Consider the following 18580-nt stretch of genomic DNA (forward strand, 5'->3'; position numbering starts at 1 on the left):
TCTTTGAAAATGCTGGCTTTTCCACAGACAGCATGAAAAATTAAACACACACGGCAAGGAGAGTCAGCTGGAGGCCCAGAGAAGCCTGGGCTGAAACGCACAGTAAGGGGCAAAGGGAGCCCTGTCTCCAAGGTCCCTGGCCTGGGTCCCCTCTGGGATCCCCATGGTCTGTATTCCCGAGATAGCCCCCCCTGGGGCCAGCAGCTGGGGGTGAACAGGTGAAACCTGAGAGTCAGACAAAACCCCCAGAGGCCTTCGTGGTTTTGAACTGCAGCCCACAGGCAGGGGGCAAGAGCTGGAGCCTGAGCCGGGCCAGGGCGGGTGGATTCCCTGCAAGGGGTGGTAGAAAGAGGCCGGCTCCGAGCCCCAGGACCTGGATTCTGACGGGGCTCAGCGCCTCTGCCTCTGGGCGGGATGTAGCAGGACAGGTTAATCCCTCCATCAACCTCCTCTCTGGTTACAAAGCATCGCGGGCGAGCCCCTCCCGGCTGACCAGGCCGGGCTGCTGGGAGATCAGAGAGAGAAGCAAGGGGGAAGCGCTGTACTTGGCCCGCGTCCGCCTGCCTGAGCACTCGCTGAGTCGGCAGAACCCGGACTTGGGACGGGGCCACCGAATTAGGCTCTCGGCTCCTGGAGCTGCGCTGCCAGCGGCCACAAAACAGTTTGGCTTTCTCCTGCTGCCAGCCCGAGCGGTGCGAGCACGGGCCGCCTGCCTGCGCGGCCCGGGGTTCCAGCGGCGGTCCAGCTGTTGCATCATTAGGCTGTAACTGCCCCACTAAACTTGCCCGCTTGGAGCCTCAGCGCAGGACAGAACGGCCTCTCCAACGGCGCGGGCGGGAGAGGCGCCAGCGTCTCCATGGCAACACAGCCAAGTGGAGTGAGTGGTCGGCTGAAGTTACACAGGCTCCGCGTGTCAACATCACGGGCGTGTTTTTTTCTTTTTTTCCCAAGATTAAGCTGCTTACCAGAAGGGTTCAGAGGAGGCCTATTATATTTCATGAAAATGGAAACTCCAGGGCAGGTCAGATCGCAAGCTGGGTGGTTTTAAGCTGGATCCAAGAAAAACACTTTTGCTTGAAGGACTCTGAGCTGGTGCCCAAACCAGGGCTGTCGTGTTTATTAACTACTCAAGAGCAATTTCTGCAGCAAGGATTTGAAAAAAATCCAGGAACAAGTCTACTGAGCCCACAGACCAGGCCTGCACCGCTGAGGGGTGCAGGCACAGCCGGTGGCAGGGCACAGCGGTGCCAGGCGGGCCCTGCAAGGCCGTGCATGCCGCGTGCCTCTCAAGGTCTGGGGCCCGGCCTTCAGGCCTGGCTAGTTCACTCAGTCCCTCTGTCACTAAAGACGGCTCGGGGGTACAGCATGGCTTCGGTTCCCTCTCATGTACCGTGGGGTCTGTGCTGGCCTGCTGTGGGCGGCAGACCCACAGCTGCCAGGCAGAGCAGCCTGCAAGGGCAGGCCCAGCCCTGCCGTTCAGACGACTGCGACTCATTGAGTGGAGAATGTGGTCGTCACAGGATGCGGCAATGACAATGGGAAAGGGTTAGCAGCTTGCTTTCTGCTGAACGTTGTCAATGTTAAATAAAGAAGAGCGGAAATTAACAAGGTGAGCTTGGAAACCAGGAACATTTACAGCCAGCGAGGTTCAGAAAAATTCACCATCACATCTGAATCAAGAAACCTCGGCTGTGGCTGCGTCTAAGGGTGTCTGTTCATCTGTCTCGCTCCCTCCCCACCCTCACCCCTTCTTTTCTCTCACTTATCAAGCACCTTCTACGAACATCTATACAGTCCTGCTCTCGAGCTTCTGGTGGTGGGGAGTGGGGTGGGGCACAAGGGCAGCGATGGATGATTCTGGCAGGGGAGGGGTTTGGGGCTGCCAGGATGGCCCTGCAGTGCTGTAAAGAGAGGGCTTAGGCTAGGGGTGAAGGAAGCTGAAGGGGAGGGCGATCATGCAAGAAACTTACACTTTCTGGAACACAAGAAAACTTCTCTGAAATCATAAAAGGCACACCATCCATGGCTGCAAAAGAAGAGGGAAAAAAAACAAGTGAAAATAAATGGCACTGCAGATCCACTGACGTTCAGTAACTTGAGCTATTGACACGGACAGTACAGGCCGGTCAGGGGCTGCAGCCGGCTGACACAGGCACAGGTGAGTGGGGCCACGGGTGACGTGTGCCCAGGTACCACCCATGCTCCCACGACACACACCTGGTGAGTGAGGCAGACACCCGGCGGGAGGTGCAGACAGGAGCTGAGAGCAAGGGTCGCAGCAGTGAATGGGGGGAGCCACTGAGGGGCTGGGGGCAGGACAGAGGCGCACGGGGTGGAAGGGACAAGGCCGGGTGCTCGGGGCGGAGGTGGGCAGTGACTCTGTTCGTGAGGCGCCCTCCTGGCCGAGTCCTGATCACAGCCAGGCCGTCAGGCTCACAGGGAAGGCCCAGGTTGTGGGGGGAAAGAGTGGTTCTGGAGTCAGAGAGACTGGGTTGAACCCTGGCCACGACCTTGGGTGCGCTTGGGTTTAAAAGGAGGGCGGTGTGGCCTGCGTAGGAGTTGGTGTGAGCTGTCCCCGTGAGCTCGGTGGGTGGGGCTACGCGGCCATCACTGCTGGCTCCTGGTCTTTCAGGGCTGGACGGAGGCTCAACTGTCTGCTCGGTGTTCAGAGGACACAGAAGCGGTGGGAACGGGCTCCCAGAAAGGAAAACGGGGAAGGTAGGGGTCAGGGGCTCAGGTCCTTTCCCGCAGCCCTGCATCCACCACGTCCCCAGGTCATCATCGCCGCCAAGCCACGACCTGGGGCTGCCCCCCCTACTCCCGGGATGAGGGATTCTGACGTCCATGAGGAAACCTTGGCACCCAGGGGAACAGGTCACCCTGTACTGAGCGTGACATGGACGCTCCTAGCGTGAAGGCTGGGCGGCCACAGGCTGGGGAGGTGGGCAGGGGCTTCTCCCGGGGCTCAGTGCCCCCATCAGCCCTGAATAGAGGCCAGACTGGCATCACCAGGCCCAGCCACAGGCACGGCGTGGGGCGCCTCGCGGTTTTCTGGTGAGTTGTGGTCACGGCAAGAGGTGGAGTGATGAGTTAGTTCCCTGGGAATGAAGGTCTCCGCTTTCCCTGTCATCTCGGGGGGAGGGGGGCAGGGGGCCTTCTCTGGGACACTGGTGGTGGACAACGTTGTTTTTTTATTTTTTTCAGTCCTAAGAAATAAAGAGTCGCAGAAGCAGAAATAAGAAAAGGAAGTAAGAAAAGAATCTGGGGACAAATCCTCTCTGATCAACAAGATGAACCAAATGTCTCATTTTAAGCTACTTTCATCGTTTCTGGGGAGGAAAAAAATGGACCCTTCTCTGGGAAGTATGAGAAGGAACTAGTGTGGCCAGCCCCACCACAGCGTGGGGCACCCCCTCCTTTCCCGGGAGGGCTGCGCGGACCACGGGCTCGGACAGAGACGTCTGTGGCCAGAGACCTCGCATCACAGAGGCCCCAGGGACCTGCCCTGTCTGCCTGGAGACCCAGCTAAGCACTGGGGACAGCGTGACAGCTCCCCAGGAAGGAGCGGGGAGCCCACAGTCACCTTACGCAGTACGTCATATACACAAATATACTAAGGAAATCTGAGCACCTACACGCATTCTACAAGCATGGAGAAGGGAATGGCAACCCACTCCAAGACTCTTGCCTGGAGAATCCCATGGGCGGGGGAGCCTGGTGGGCTACAGTCCATGGGATCACAAAGAGTTGGACACGACTGAAGTGACACAGCCATGCACGCGCATTCACAGCTGGGAATATAACGGCCCTGAAGAGATGATCCCTGAAAGGCTGTGATGCCTTCTAGAAGAGACAGGACAAGGCCCACCCAGAACCCAAGGGAAGGGCCAAGCTCCCTTCCCCGTGGCTGCCACCGTCCACCCACCGTGGCTGAAGTCAAGGCTCACCCCACATGGCACTCTGACCCTGGCTGCTTCCTGATGCCACACTGGCAGCATTTCTGATCACTCACAGACAGTGGGTCGGGGGCCACACAGGTGGAAGCAGTGACTCTAATCTCTGGCCCTTCTATGAGGGATACTTGCTGTTTCTGACGGCAAACCTGCTTCCACACCAGGGCCTTGCACGGTTTTGACAATACCACACACTTGCCAAGTGTCCAGCTGGCCCTTCGACCAGCTCTTTCCCATCAGACCTACTGGCCAGGAGGTGACTATGTGCGCCAACAGCCCCAAGTCACACCCACCACTGTCTTCTGGATCCACACTTCTCTCCACAGTCAGTCCCCTCAGCATGAAGCCACCGCCCACATCCTGCTTACCCCATATCAGACGCTGGAAACCACAGCCTACTTTACCTCTCCTCACACTCTCAAAGCCCCTGTGGTCACCTGTCCTGGCTGCATTCCTGGGCTGGGAACCTTGTTTGGTCATTCACTGGGCTTTCTGCCTTTGGTGTTTAAAGACCACCATAGCGTCTGGGGGTTCTGGAAAGATATGATGAAGATCGCCCTTCTCGCTGGTGACATCTGTTTCCAAGCAAAATATCAACGTCTGTTCCGTGAACTTATGTTCTGAAAGACATGGTACGCTGACCTGCAAGGGCAGGATTACTACAGGAAACAAGAGGCCTGGGGAGCCCTGGGCAGAAGTGAGAGAGGGTGGTGACCCTTGCCCAGCATAAGGCTGGAAGGGAAGAGGTGGGGATGCCAAGGAGGGGTGCTCCCTGCCCCTCCCCTTCACCCCATGTCCACCCCCGCCCCTCCCATCCCTCTGGGGTCACCTCAGCGTGCTCTCCTGCAGGACGCTGTCTCCGAAGCCCTGCTTGCCCCCCTGGGTGCCTGGCTATGGCCGTGTCTCCTCTGCTGGCCGTGGGCCTCTGGCCATCCACGTCTGAGTCAGCTCTGCCTTCCTGTCCCAGCACAGGGGGTGCCTGGGGAGCTCGGCATCCCCTGTAACGGGGCTCCAACCTGGGAGATGTCTGGAGAGAAGGGAGGATGCATTCCCAAGACTGAGAAGCAAGAGGCAGCATGAGGGTGGCCCTCAGCACAGGGGGTGATGGCCTCCTGAGGGGTTGAGCAGCAGAGGAGCTGCTGTGGAGAACCACGTGGACCTAATCCGACCTTGAGGGGGAGGGAGAGAAAGATGAGAATCTGGGGATAAGTTTCCACTTCATCTTAAGAGTTCAGGACGGGAAGATGGGCATAGCCAGACACTCCTTGCATTCTTCTAGATAACAGACTTGAGCAGTCTTGGAGGAAAAGAAAGTGAATCCACAGGGTCCTGGGGGCAGAAGCCGCTGAATGGGCGGGCGCTGCCTCGAGAGGACCAGACTCTTGGGTGACACGCTCGGAATCCCTGAAAAGGGGAGCCAGGTCCCCAGGAGCCGCTGAGAGTCTGCTGAACAGATGATCTGCCGACCAAGTTTCATTTATTAAAAAAAAAAAAAATCTAGTATAGCCAAGACTATGGTAGGCTAAAAAGAAGGCAGATTTGAACAACGCATTTGACAGATTTCTCACGTTATCCAAATGGACAAGACAGATAAGTATGGCTGGGACAATGTTAAGGGTAGGAGAATCCATAACTGGTTGGACTAGATGTTCAAGAAGCTGATTAATAGATTGACACTGACCTCAAGCAACCTCTCTGGAGGGTGCCCGGGGCGTTATCAATTACTTCAGTGAAGGCACGCAGAGTAGGCATATCCGATATGCGGCTGATGGGGACAGCCCACAGACTGGATAAGGGAGAGAAATCCAATAGAGATCTCAAAAAGTCAGGGTCATGGGCTACATTTAATAGATGGAATTTGTTAAAGGTCAGTGTTAAGACCTGTACCTTAGGTCCAAAATGCCAACTGCATCAGATGGAATGAAAGAGATGTTCATGCTAGAATAACAGCAGAAGACACGGAAAAAAAAAGATTTGTCCATAGTGGAACAAGTCAACAGCGTGACCGGACTGTTTAGAAGTTGGGAGCTGCCATTGTAAGCAACAGTGCAGCTCTCCCCATGCCAGGGAAGGGCAATCACCACCTGGGTCTGTTCTGGGCTCAAGGGAGGGGTTCCATGCTGGGACTGCAGTCTCAGAGCGTCGTCCTGGACAGCCTGGTGAGGGACCCGAGGCCAGCCCACAGGAGGGAAGGAGAGGAAGTCATCAGACCTGCTGCTCTAGGGGGGCACCTGAGAGCCCAGTGTCCCACATGCAGGAAGAAGTACAGCTAGATGGGTTCTGGTCCAGACAGAAGAGGGGCTTCCCCGCTGGCTCAGCGGTAAAGAACCCGCCTGGCAATGCAGGAGACGCAGGTTTGATTCCTGGGTCGGGAAGAGGCCCTGGGGAAGGAAATGGCAACCCACTCTAGTATTCTGGCCTGGGAAATCCCACGGGCAGAAGAGCCTGGTGGGCTACAGTCTATGGGGTTGCACAGAGTCAGATAGGACTGAGTGACTGAACACCCACCATCACCAGATAAGAGAAGCCTTGGAGGTGAACATGGTCAAGTGTCTGCACGTGTTCTGAGAGCTGTCACAAGAAGAGGGGCTGGCGTCGGGGCACGATTTCCGGGGGAGACCTTGTCCTCCTCTGGAGAAGCTGGCAAGAAGGACACACAGCACCGGCTGAAAAAGTTCCAGACGCACGGCCACTTGTCAGGGGTTAGAAAGGGATGTTGTGTGTCGGTAGAAAAGCTGATCTGTGGGACTGCTAAATCCCCTTCTAATTCTAGGACATCCATTTCTATTCTCCCTATCTGGGCAGCTTTTCCATATTTTAAGATATCTAGAGGCTTGTGAGACATAATTCTTAAAATCAATGGCGCTCATTTTTTACATGTTCCAAAAGATCTCATAAATCATCGTCTGTGCTCCTCATGGGGGAGCACGTGTCCTTCCTCACTGCGCTGTGGTGCTCTGGCCTCATCCCACTCCTCCTCCTAGCCTTCAACCACTGCCGGGTCCCAGTCAGGGTGACACATGGTGGAGGGGCTGAGGGGCAGCCCCCACAGAGCCACTGCTCAGCGGGTACACGTTTGTTCATCCGCCCCTGCCCCCCAGCCCTCACAGGCAGCCTGGGCTTGCACACGGTTCTCACACGGACACAGCCTGACCGATCTGTGGGCACAACCCTGAACCAGGACACAGAGGTCTGTCCTTTGCTCACCGGCATCAAAGGTGGAGCTTCCGGGGCCCAGGGGGGTCCACTGTCCAGGTCCCTTGGCCCCCTGAAACCCTGGATGTAGCAGAACTTCTCCCCTGCCCAAATCCAGGCCAGAGAGAGTGCGAAGGAAAGGAAATCGCATTTACTGACCACACACGAGGGAGCCAACATGCACCAAATAACGTCACCTCCATGATGATCACGGGCAAGTTAACGTTTAAGGAACCCGAGGCTGAGGAGTTAGGGAGTTTGACGGGGCCAGGATTTGAGCCCAGGTGCCCAGCTGGCGGTGGCAATGCCGTGCTTGTGGCAGGGAGGATGTGCAGCAGACGTGTGGCCGTCTCACCTCTCTGGGCCTTGGCCACCCTGCCTGTAAAGCGGGGACCACACGGCATCTGTCCCGGGAGGGGCCGCGAGGGTAGAAACGGGCGCACGGCAGACACGGGCTTCTGTGCAGGCCCACAGAAGCCCGTGCCGGGCAGGCCGCCTTTCAGGACGAGGACGAGTGCTTTCTTCGTCTTCTTCCTTCTCCCCCTCCCCCTTTTTCTCTTTTTCAATTTTATTTTTGGTGGCAGTTTTAACAAAACGCTGATCCTCGGCACCGAGCGGCACACAGCAGATGAAAGCAAGGATGTGCCGTGGGCTCCGTAGCGCAATTAGCATTCTCCTAAACAAACGAGCTTCAACAGAGCTGTAATTAAGCAGGCCTGTAATTAAGTATATGCCCTTTATCATAACGATCATGCTTAAAAATGGCATGATGCATGGAACTCTGTTATTAATGCTGTAATCCCAAACTGAAGTGCGGGTACATAGAAATCAGCGTGTCAGGACTGTCACCGGGGTGTTTGTAAAATACATTACAGAAAAAAACCAGGGAACAATGAGCTCATTCAACTGTTCTTTTTACAATCAGGCACTACAAGTCAAGAGGATTGTGAATGCTTACAGAATCGGCACGGTTTAAACAAATAAAGCTCTAATCTGCTACTATATTAATACCACTCCCTCTTCTAAAGAAGGAAAGTGGGGGGGGGGTTATTTATTTATTTATTTATTTTTCCAACTGACCGTGCTACCTGCCTTGGCTTTCCTTGGGGGAAGAAGTCCGATTTGCATGTCGTTTCTGTTCGGACATAAATTGGATTCCCGTTTGCACAGACACCTCTGCCATGAATCTGCGGGAACTCTGCCTGGCAACAGGAGAGGGCCATAGCTCCTGCGTGTGGGAACTATAATTTTACTTGCCAAGGCAATCCCTCGGTGCCTTCCCTTCATTCTCGCTTCCAAACACACACCTTTGGACTTCTGCAGGCTCAACGCAAACCCACTGCTGACCAGCTCCCAAAGGCACCAGGCCCAGGACCAGCAGATACCTTCCTCAAAGAGGAAATACTCCAATCAACACATGAATTAATTCCAGCACACTCGATCCAAGGATTCATAAAGTCATATGGTGAAAATGTGACCCTCATGCTGGGAAAGACTGAAGGCAGGAGGAGAAGGGGGCGACAGAGGATGAGATGGTTGGATGGCATCACCAACTCTATGGACAAGAATGTGCGCAAACTCTGGGAGATGGTAAAGGACAGGGAAATCTGGCATGCTGCAGTCCAGGGGGTCGCAAAGAGTCAGACATGACTTAGCGACTGAACAACGATGGTGAAAATGTAAAATTTTTAAAAAGACCCCATCACCAGCATCTCAACTGTCGTCTGCTTACTGCTGCCAAGTGGTGTTAAGTGAGGTCAGTTGTGCTTCCTCAGAAGTCCTCGCAGAGATGAGGGTGAACAACGTGACTTATTGGCAGGCAGTCATTTTCACAATAAAATTACATGCAGTTGGAATGGTGGGAGGCCTTTAATTCTGGTACCTGCTTGGGGCTCGGAGCTGTAAATAATCAGCAACCCGGCCCTTTCTCTCCCCCTTTCCTGGGGCCTTTCAAAAGTCCTTTACAGCCTGTGATGGGAAAAATGCCAACAACTCAAGATCTCAGGACCATTTCTGAAAACTCATTTGCAAACCAAAACGGCCAAGCCCGTTCTGCTTTCTCTGTGATTTCACTTTGGGGAAATTCCTTGGAAGATATTTGTGGACGCCCCAGAGCTATCTGCTAGGTGACATTCCAATTGAGTTTACACAAGGCCAACAACTTCCTTCTGGATCCCCATAGTAATCGGTTTAGCCACGTTACTCACAAGCCAAAAGCGGTGCTTTATCGGCTACAACCAGAGCCTCCCGAGTCCCACGCACGAGGCGGCTCCATGGGAAGAAGGAGGCACCTGTCCTCGTGGAAGGGGACAGGCACACCCAGGCCGCAGTACACTGCTGGGAAGAGGCCGGGGGTCTGTGGCAGGCACCCCACTGCCCACCTCTGACTCAGGACAAGTGAGTCATCTCTCTGAGCCTGCTTCCTTGATTGCAGAAGGAAGGAAGTCATACCTGGACGTCTGCAAAGTTTAAATGAGGTTAAAAGCGTAAAGCCCCAGGTACGAACTAAGTCCTCAGTTAACTGTCATCACCCCTGTGCTAGATGGAAAAGCCCCTCCAAGATAGACCTTTCTGTCTTTCTCTCTGCTTTTACATAAAAACACAACTGCATCCACATTCAATTATGTAATCTGAGGCCAAAGGCTTTTCGGGGTGCAGAGGCAAAGCCTGCCCGGGAGGGCCTCCCTGGGTGCTCTGACCACGGCTCTCCTGGCGTCTGCTGTCCCTACGGTCACAGGTCAAGCTCCCTGCGAGAGCAAGGCCCATGCTAGCCCGGGTGCTAAACGTCCCCTGGAAAAGAGCTCCCAAAGCTGAGAAGAGAACTGCCCCTGGGTATCAGGAGGCTAATTTTACCAGGTTAGTCAGAAATACTGCACTTTTCAAATAAAGATGCCTTCACACCACAAATGAATGGTCTCTGAGGTTCTATTTTGTGTGGTAATTAGGAAGCCTCCCCATACCTCTGCCCCCACCTTCCAAACGCAGAGCACCTGACAATAACTGTCACTTTAGTCCTGCAGCCTGCTTCACCCTTCCCCGTCCCCACATCCTGGGACAAGTCTGGGGGCCCTCCAGTCCTCCTGCCCCACCGTTCTGAGCAGCACCCCCGAGGGCCCCAGGAGCTGTGTGGGAGGACCCTTGAGGGTCTCTGCTGGGCCGTGGGTGGCTGCCATGCCCATACGCCCACCAGGGACTCTAAATACATGAAGGAGAACACCCTCACTCGGCTGCAGAAAGTGAAAAGTGAAGTTGCTCAGTTGTGTCCGACACTTTGTGACCCCATGGACTGTAGCCTACCAGGCTCCTCCGTCCATGGGATTTTCCAGGCGAGAATACTGGAGTGGGTTGCCAATTCCGTCTCCAGGAGATCTTCCCGACCCAGGGATTGAACATGGGTCTCCCGCATTGGAGGCAGACGCTTTACCATCTGAGCCACCAGGGAAGTATAAAACTCCATCAGTACTTCAAGGCTTGGGGCAGGGACCAGCTACATTTCCCTCAAAGTAAAGATAAAATCCAGTTAAGCGACACTTTCCCCCGTGGCTTGCTGAGGGGCTCCCGGGCGGGTCACTGTCACCACGTGTTCACACCTGCTTCCCCGGTGCCCACGTGTAAAACCTCCTCCATAAGCTTGAGAGCAACAAGAGGGGCTCTGTGAGCGCAGAACAAGAGGCAGAACTGCGGGGCCAGCCCAGGGGCACTGCCGCCAGGAGCAAGCACGCTGCTCCGGGAGGCGGGCGAGGTCTACACTGAGCTCGTCAACCCACAGCCACTGTCCTGCGACTGAGGCCAAGCCTCGATGGGGGCGGGACAGACCTGGGCGGGGTCAGACCCAGCCCAGCACAGGAGATGCACTTTGTGTCCCCGGGCTCTTTTCACCGTCTCAAAACCAACTCATGTATATTTTTAAGTTTGTTTTTTTTTCTTCAACCTCTCCATAAATGAATGTTTTCTGAAGAAGCAACTCCCAATAGTCCAGTTATGTGAAAATGCCCCTTGACTCCAGAGCCCCGTCCTTTGGGGACAGCCAGGGTAGTGGTCTGCACATGGCCCTTGCAGTCCCTCTTTTTCCTGTGTTCACCTATGAGCTTGCATGTCAAGAAGAAATGTAGCATTTTTTTTTTGGGGGTATAGGCTTCTGTGGTGGCTCAGACAGTAAAGAATCTGCCTGCTAATGCAGGAGACCCGGGTTCAATCCCTGGATCAGGAAGATCCCCTGGAGAAGGGAATGGCTACCTACACCAGTGTTCTTGCCTGGAGAATTCCATGGACAGAGGAGCCCTGCAGACTACAGTCCATGGGGTTGCAAAGACTTCATGATTGAAGCGACTAACACTTTCACCTTTTCCTTTTTTCATTGGTGTTTTTAACAAAAATAGCATTACAGCATAACTGACTGTTCTGCAATTTGCTTTTTCCACCTGTCAGAGAACTTGTGTCGGGGTGGCTACAGATCTATCTCAGTCTTTGTTACAGCTGCACAGAAGTAAGGGTGGAGACAACAGAGGGCCAGCTCACAAGCAGCCTTGACTGCCATTTACAGTGGCCTGAACGTCCCCGGGAGGCCCCTGGGGAGCCACTGAAGGGTTCTGAGCTGGAGAGGAGGTATCATGTTTATATTTTAGGGACGTCTCCCATGCTGTGCTAAGAGTAAGGCTGGAGGTGGGACCACCTGGAGGACGTTCTGACAGTAAATCAAGGGGTGCTGGGGACCTGGGCTAGGGCTGCAACAGTGAGAACAGAGGGGAGGGGACAGAGGGGGGTATTTAGATGGCGCATCAAGAGATTCAGTGATGGGCTATGAGGAACAAGAGCAGAGGAGTCAAGGGTGCTTCTGAGGTTCTGCCTCAAACAGCTGGGTGTGATGTGGGCATGGGGGCGGGAAGCGCAGGGTGAGCTGGAGGGTCCCATTTTGGATGTGTGAGGTCTGAAGGGCTTGTGAGACATCCAAGGGAAGACACTGGTCAACACTGGTGGGGAAACAAGCACCAGGAATGCAAGGCTGGTTGGTGAGGACCGCCCGGATACAAGGACGGGAGTGAGACCTAAGCGAGTGTTTGGGTGTTACCAGCATCGTGATTACTGAGGATAAGTGGGCCCAGGATGGAACACTGAAGGATGCTGACTGTTAACGTGAAGGCCGAGGTAGAGAAGTTGGCAAAATGATGAGAAGAAGAAGAGAATGTACTCTGAAACTAGATGTGTCGCAGTAACCTGGTTTTAATAAGCAGATACGTGTCTGTGAGTCTGCTTTGGCTTTGAATATAGGCTCATTTGTGCCACATTTTAGATCCCATGTATAAGTGAAGTCATAACGGTATTTATCTTTCTCTGTCTGACTTACTTTACTTAGTATGATAATCTCTAGTTGCATCTATGTTGCTGCAAATGGAAATATTTCATTCTTTTTTATGGCTGAATGGTATTTCATTGTGGGTTTCCTAGGTGGCACAGTGGTAAAGAATCTGCCTGCCAATGCAGGAGATGTAAGAGACATGGGTTCGATCCTTGGGTTGGGAAGATCTCCTGGAGGAGGAAATGGCAATCCGCTCCAGTAGTCTTGCCTGGAAAATTCCATGTACAGGGGAGCCTGGTGAGCTACAGTCCGTGTGATCACAAAGAGTTGGGCACAACTGAGCGACTGAACACAGTATTCCACCATATAGATAACAGACTTGTTGCCGAGAGGGAGAGGAAGAGGGAAGGACTGGGAGTTTGGGGTTACTAGATGTAGACTACTGCGTTTAGAACGGATAAACAACAAGGTCCTACTGTACAGCACAGGGAACTGTATCCATACAGTTCCTTGTATAAACCATAGTGGGAAACAATAAAAAAAAAAAGAATGAATACATGTGTATAACTGAGTCAGTCCTGAATATTCATTGGAAGGATGGATGCTGAGGCTGAAGCTCCAATACTTTCACCACCTGATGAGAAGAACTGACTCACTGGAAAGACCCTGGTGCTGGGAAAGATTGAAGGCAGGAGGAAAGGGGGACAACAGAGGATGAGATGGTTGGCTGGCATCACTGACTTGATGGACATGAGTTTGAGCGAGGTCCGGGAGTTGGTGATGGACAGGGAGGCCTGGTGTGCTGCAGTCCATGGGGTTGCAAAGAGTTGGACACGACTGAAATGAACTGAGTCACTCTGTTGTACAGCAGAAATTAGTACACCACTGTAAATCAACTATACTTCAAAAGAAGAAAATCAGGTACCAACATTAACACATATAGATATGTTTATGTATGTACATATCTATATTTACATGTATCTATATGTGCCCCAACACACCCATACGTAATACATTTCTATTTCCTGGAGCCAGAAAAGCAATGGCACCTTGAAAGTGATAATGCCCAGTGCCCTGATTTGGGATTCCAGGATTCTTCTCTAAAAGAAACAGGGCTCTTTGGAGAAGTGGCTGATTGAGTGCTGGGTAGGGAAGGAACATGCAACATCTTGTTGCACCAAGTAAAGACGTTCTCAAAGAATGAGGGAAAAACAGCAGAAGGTCGGGCCTCCCATCACAGTGATGAGCATCAAAATAAAGAATGGTAAGAATGAATACGAATCCATTAGTCCACATCAATATACACAAACTGGGGACAAGAGAAAACTCTTCTTTATCATAAAATGCCAACTAAGAAATACTGCAGGAAGGATGGAGTGACAAAATCAACAGATGCTAAAACTAGGAGGTGAAAATCTGGAATGAGCTGTTTACACAGTCTTGAAGTATTTCCCACAAAGTACGCGTTAATTACAAAAGGAAAAATAGAAACTTCACGGAGAAGAAACCTGGCAAACAACACTTCAACCAGCAAAATTTCACCACGGCTGAGTCACGCCCACATCGTGGACTTTCTGATATGATACACCAAGAATAAATAAGAGTGAAGAGAACTGGCCGTGGAGTCAGAGGCCAGTCTAGTCTCAGCGTCCTCATCTGTGAGTGAACGGCTTGGGCCTACATCAGCCACCTGGCTGGTGCTCACTTGGCAATTTTAAAAAATTATTGCCACTGCTGCTGTTTCTCCCTTGGAGGTTCTGATTTACTTGGTCTGAGGGGGTGGACTCCGGGCATCGGTCAGTCTTGAAAGCTCCCAGGTGACTCTAGTGTGCAGATGAAATGATGTCAAAAATCCATCCCAGCCTTGACCTTCTTCAGTCTCACTAAACGATAAGAATCATCTTAAGTATTAAATATGCATTGGTGATTGGAGACCTGGATTTAAACCTCAGAAGATACAATGGACGAAATCCACCCAGGCTAGCCCACTATAGGTAACAGCTGATTTCTCTACCCTTCCTCTCTAGATTCTACGCAAAAAGCCTTCCCAAGAGCAACAATCACGAAGGGTTATAGTAAGTTCTGGACCAGAGGCCTCCCCTCTCCTGGAGTTAAAGGGCAGAGAGAAGGTGTCCGGGTTGTCCAGCACTGACCCATGCTCAGGGGAGCACTGCCCTGGGGTGCCTGTCCAGGCGACAGTGTCAGGGACACACACACACATGTCCATGGTTGGACGGCATCACCGATTCAATGGACATGAACTTGGGCAAACTTCGGGAGGTAGTGAGGGACAGGGAGGCCTGGGGTGCTGCAGTCCCTGGGGTCACAAAGAGTCGGACACAACCTGGAGACTGAACAACAACCAACGAAGCCGCTGCACGGACCCATGAGTGTCATCACCCCTGCTCTGTGAAGGGCCCAGAAGGAGGGGCCAGGTCAGGGCCACAAAGCTGGTACAGAAATGGGGACACCTCCCTACGTGGCATGAAGCAGTCAGGGAAGGGTGGGAGCAGAAAGCCGCAATGAGGAAGGGCGAGCATGTGGATGGAAGGTATGCCGACTGGAAGCTGTGAAGCAGCCAGCACAGGGCGGGGGTCAGGGGAGGGTCCCCACAGGGTCTTCTGAGCACTCGCCCCAGGGAGACAACTCGTGGCCAAGACAGACACATCCAGCCCAGGGATCTTTGGAGTTGGTTTTCAGTGCAGGGTTCCTTGTGTTATTCCTTTATTTGAACTCTTCAATTGTTTCCTCAAGTTTAAAGGTTGATATCCCAAAGGTCTTAGCCCAGGCCCTGGCAAGCTGACCCCAACCTAGCTTTGCAGTCTCCCTCCACTGGCTCCGCACACCTTGAGATCTAGTTACCATAACCTGCTTACCACTTCTGACCAAGCCAGGCCTTCTGTCTGCCATACACCCATCTCCTTGCTCTGTGCTCGGCCTGGAGAGCCCACTCCTGCCCGTGAACCCCCAAACCAGCTGAAGGTTACCCCTCTGGGTCACCTCCTGAGCTGTCACTCGTTGGAGTCAGGGGCCTTGCTCCCAGTACTACTCGGCTCCTGTTACCTGCCCCAGTGCCTTTCCCCAGATTACGAGCTCCCTTGTAGCCCGGGGCCTGCAAGGATGCAGCAACCCCAGATAAACGAGGGAAGGCTGGCGTTCCCGAAGGAATTTGTGTTTCCAGATGGGAATTCTCTAGAACTCTAGGAAAAGGGACATTCTAATTCCTTTTCTTCTGATTCCACGATCAATGAGTAAGCTGTTAATTAACTGTTTATTTGCCTAAGTACTTTTAACAATAAGATAACAGGCTAGAGCATCACACAGCTGGAAAGGTATATGCTATAAATTTTAAGATTTGGTAAGAGACTGCCCACAGGTTAAAGGAAAATGGAACAAAATGTGATCCTCTGGCTCCGCAGCACAGAGATCTTCTGATCTTGAGTAGTGGGATCACATTCACCAGGGTCTGGGCACCCCTGAGTGGATGGGAGAACTCAGGATGAGCACCCTGGAGCCAGGGCCTGAACCCTGAAGGAGCAGCTACCCCGGGAGGCCCCAAGTTTCATCCTCCCCAAGCTGCTGGGTGATTCCAAAAGCCCAGGCACAGTCACAGACAGACACGGACCAAATGATGCAGGAAGTCTTGCAGCAATCAAAATCCAACCTGTTTAAGTAAGACTGCACTGCCGTGTGCCTTTGAACCAGGTCATAACTTTATAATAAAACTTAACTTGAAGAGAAAAAAAAACCCTATTTCTCTGTCTTGCATTTTTCTCAAACACTGGACTTTCCAGTTCAAAATTGAGGGCCTGGCCGTCTTCCCCCATCACATAGCCAGACTTGCAGCTTCTGGCTGAGGTGGGCAGGCTGCTGGTGCCCACAGAGATGTGCAATGACAGGAGATGACAAAATTGCCCCCCGTAGCAGGGATGGGGCACAGGCGTGCCTGTCGACCTGCCCAGAGGTGCCTTTCCAACCAGCGGGACATTCAAGGGGCTCTTCCCTGGAAATGCTTCTCACGAGAGCTGTGTATCACAGGCCCCAAACTCAGCTCCGGTGGACAAGCTCTCTGGACCACGGTGATGTCAGAAAAAGGAGCAGCCAGAGACAAACCCGACGCCTAGGCTGACACCCGCTTTCATCTGGAATACTGGGGAGTGTCTCTGAAGTACAATGCCACCAAGTGCTCAGATTTCAGATTTAATATTAACCTTTAAAGGGCATGTCAGAGAAATGTACTCTCTGAATACTGGTTGTGAGCTCACTTTGTAAGTCGATCACGGAAGCTGGGTGTGAGGCTGCCGCCCGTCTCCGACTGCATCTGTCAGGGGCGTCTCCCTCTACCTGACAGTAATTCTAACCGAACCCAGCAGTCCCACAGACGAACAATTCACCACGGTTTGAGCTCAACCTTAAGGTTTAATAATAGAGCCCTGCTCATACTGCGCTCATTTCTAGAGCTGATGAACTTTCAGAGACAACATGAGTTGAAATAATGAGTGCAGAGATGACAAAGAATTTTAATCCAAGGTTCTTTGAACTATCCAGTATAATAAGCACTTGTTCCTTTCTACAATGGGCACATAGAAAGAGAAATCTAAATAATAATTGCTGTAATTATCTTGAAAAAATATGCAGAGATTAATGGTGATTATGAAAATCTGTATAATTGTTCTCTGAAATCATCACTGATGAAGTGGTATCTTGAAACGGCCGCAGCCGGAGAACTTTTTAACACTGAAGTCTGTGTGGGCACGGCAATGTGACACATTTGGCTTTCTCCCCGTTAAAACGTTACCCTGTGTTTACGAAATTGTTTTTCATCATTTCCAAATACCCTGGCCTGCGTTTTAACTCTTCAGACCGGCGCCCTGAAAAGGTTCCAAGACACCCTTAATGGGATGCGTGGTGTCATTGTGGTTCAAAGCCCCAAGTTCAACTTGTTATTTATTCAAATAATTAATTACTCTTGTATCCATCGAGCAGTTTGTCATGACACATTAGTGACTTGATAGACTTCTATGAACTGGTGAACACAGAACAGCAGAGCGTTTTTATCGTCATTTAATTTTAAAACGATCCTGTGTGAAATTATCTAGTCGTGAGTGATGGAAGCATAAAGAACAGAGTCAGCAAAGCCCCTTTTGGATCATTGCTTTATTAATGGTAACGTCAGGGAAATGAAAAATGCTAACATTGTCATATTCCGCTGCCGGGGGGGAGATGAATGGCTGGGGGAGTGGGCGAGGGTGCCAAGCGCTCCAAGTGCACAAGTCCCTCCAGGCGCCAGGCGGGGCAGGCCTTGCACACCCACGCCCGCCGACTCTGCGAAACCACCTCCACGCCCACGCTCCCTTTCGAGTTTATGGCTCTTGATGTCTGTTGCACTTTGTGTGTGTGGTCTTTTTTTTTTTTTAAAGTTGACTTTTCTGCTAGTGATATAAGGAACCCTCACAAAAACATTTCGCTTTATTGCTTTGAACATTAAATGTTATTAATCCAATAGAAAAACGTTAAAGATATTGCTGTCACCTTTAAATGTGAAATGATATTAGGCGCTAAAGAAATGCTGGGTTAGGAGAAAAGATGTTCCCTTGGTTTCTTTCGAGCCTTGAGATAACCATGCAGGGCTGATGAGAAGATAATATTTCTACGGGGCTCACAGCACAACATCTGCTTAAAAGACATTTCCTGTTCAGCTATGCAGTTTGTTTTTTTTTTTAATATATAGTGAAAACTGTTTCTCAATTGTTTTAATTACAAACTTGGGAATCTATGCAAACTACTCCCCAGCAGTGTGATTCACAGATAGGACACAGCAATCCCTGAAGAGCTTCAGCGCTGCCTGTGGGCGGGAATTGCTCACTGCACGTGGTTGAACCCATGAGGGGACCACGGTGGAGGCCGCAGGCATTGTCCTGCCCTCCTCCGAAAGAGAAGGGAGCAAGGATGGATCTGGTTCCCTCTTGCCTTGAGAGAGCTTCCTGTTTCATGTCCCTAATCCTGGGGAAGGGCTCTACCACCCCCCAACCCTCACCCCCACTGGGGGTCACCTAGAGCCACAGGACCCTGCTCCTTCTCTCATACCTTTAAATCCCACAGTGCCTACCCACCGTGAGTTCAAAATCCTTTACAT

The 18580-nt window shown here is 52.1% G+C and overlaps 1 protein-coding gene and 1 long non-coding RNA gene across 5 annotated transcripts in view; one reads left to right on the forward strand and one right to left on the reverse strand.

Moving 5' to 3' along the window:
• The window catches only part of MVB12B (multivesicular body subunit 12B), a 189245-nt gene that overhangs the window by 25266 nt on the left and 145399 nt on the right, over positions 1-18580 (reverse strand). For all 4 annotated transcript variants that reach the window (XM_043916833.1, XM_043916831.1, XM_043916834.1 and 1 more), the window contains exon 8: positions 1971-2026. In XM_043916833.1, coding sequence (XP_043772768.1) covers positions 1971-2026 — 56 coding nt within the window. The remainder of the gene's footprint in view (positions 1-1970; positions 2027-18580) is intronic.
• On the forward strand, positions 617-10046 carry LOC122702884. The gene is made up of 3 exons (XR_006343361.1): positions 617-2158; positions 2633-2718; positions 3205-10046. It is a non-coding gene; the product is annotated as an uncharacterized LOC122702884 (long non-coding RNA).

The sequence above is a fragment of the Cervus elaphus genome, chromosome 11, assembly GCF_910594005.1.
Source record: "Cervus elaphus chromosome 11, mCerEla1.1, whole genome shotgun sequence".
Taxonomy (NCBI): domain Eukaryota; kingdom Metazoa; phylum Chordata; class Mammalia; order Artiodactyla; family Cervidae; genus Cervus; species Cervus elaphus.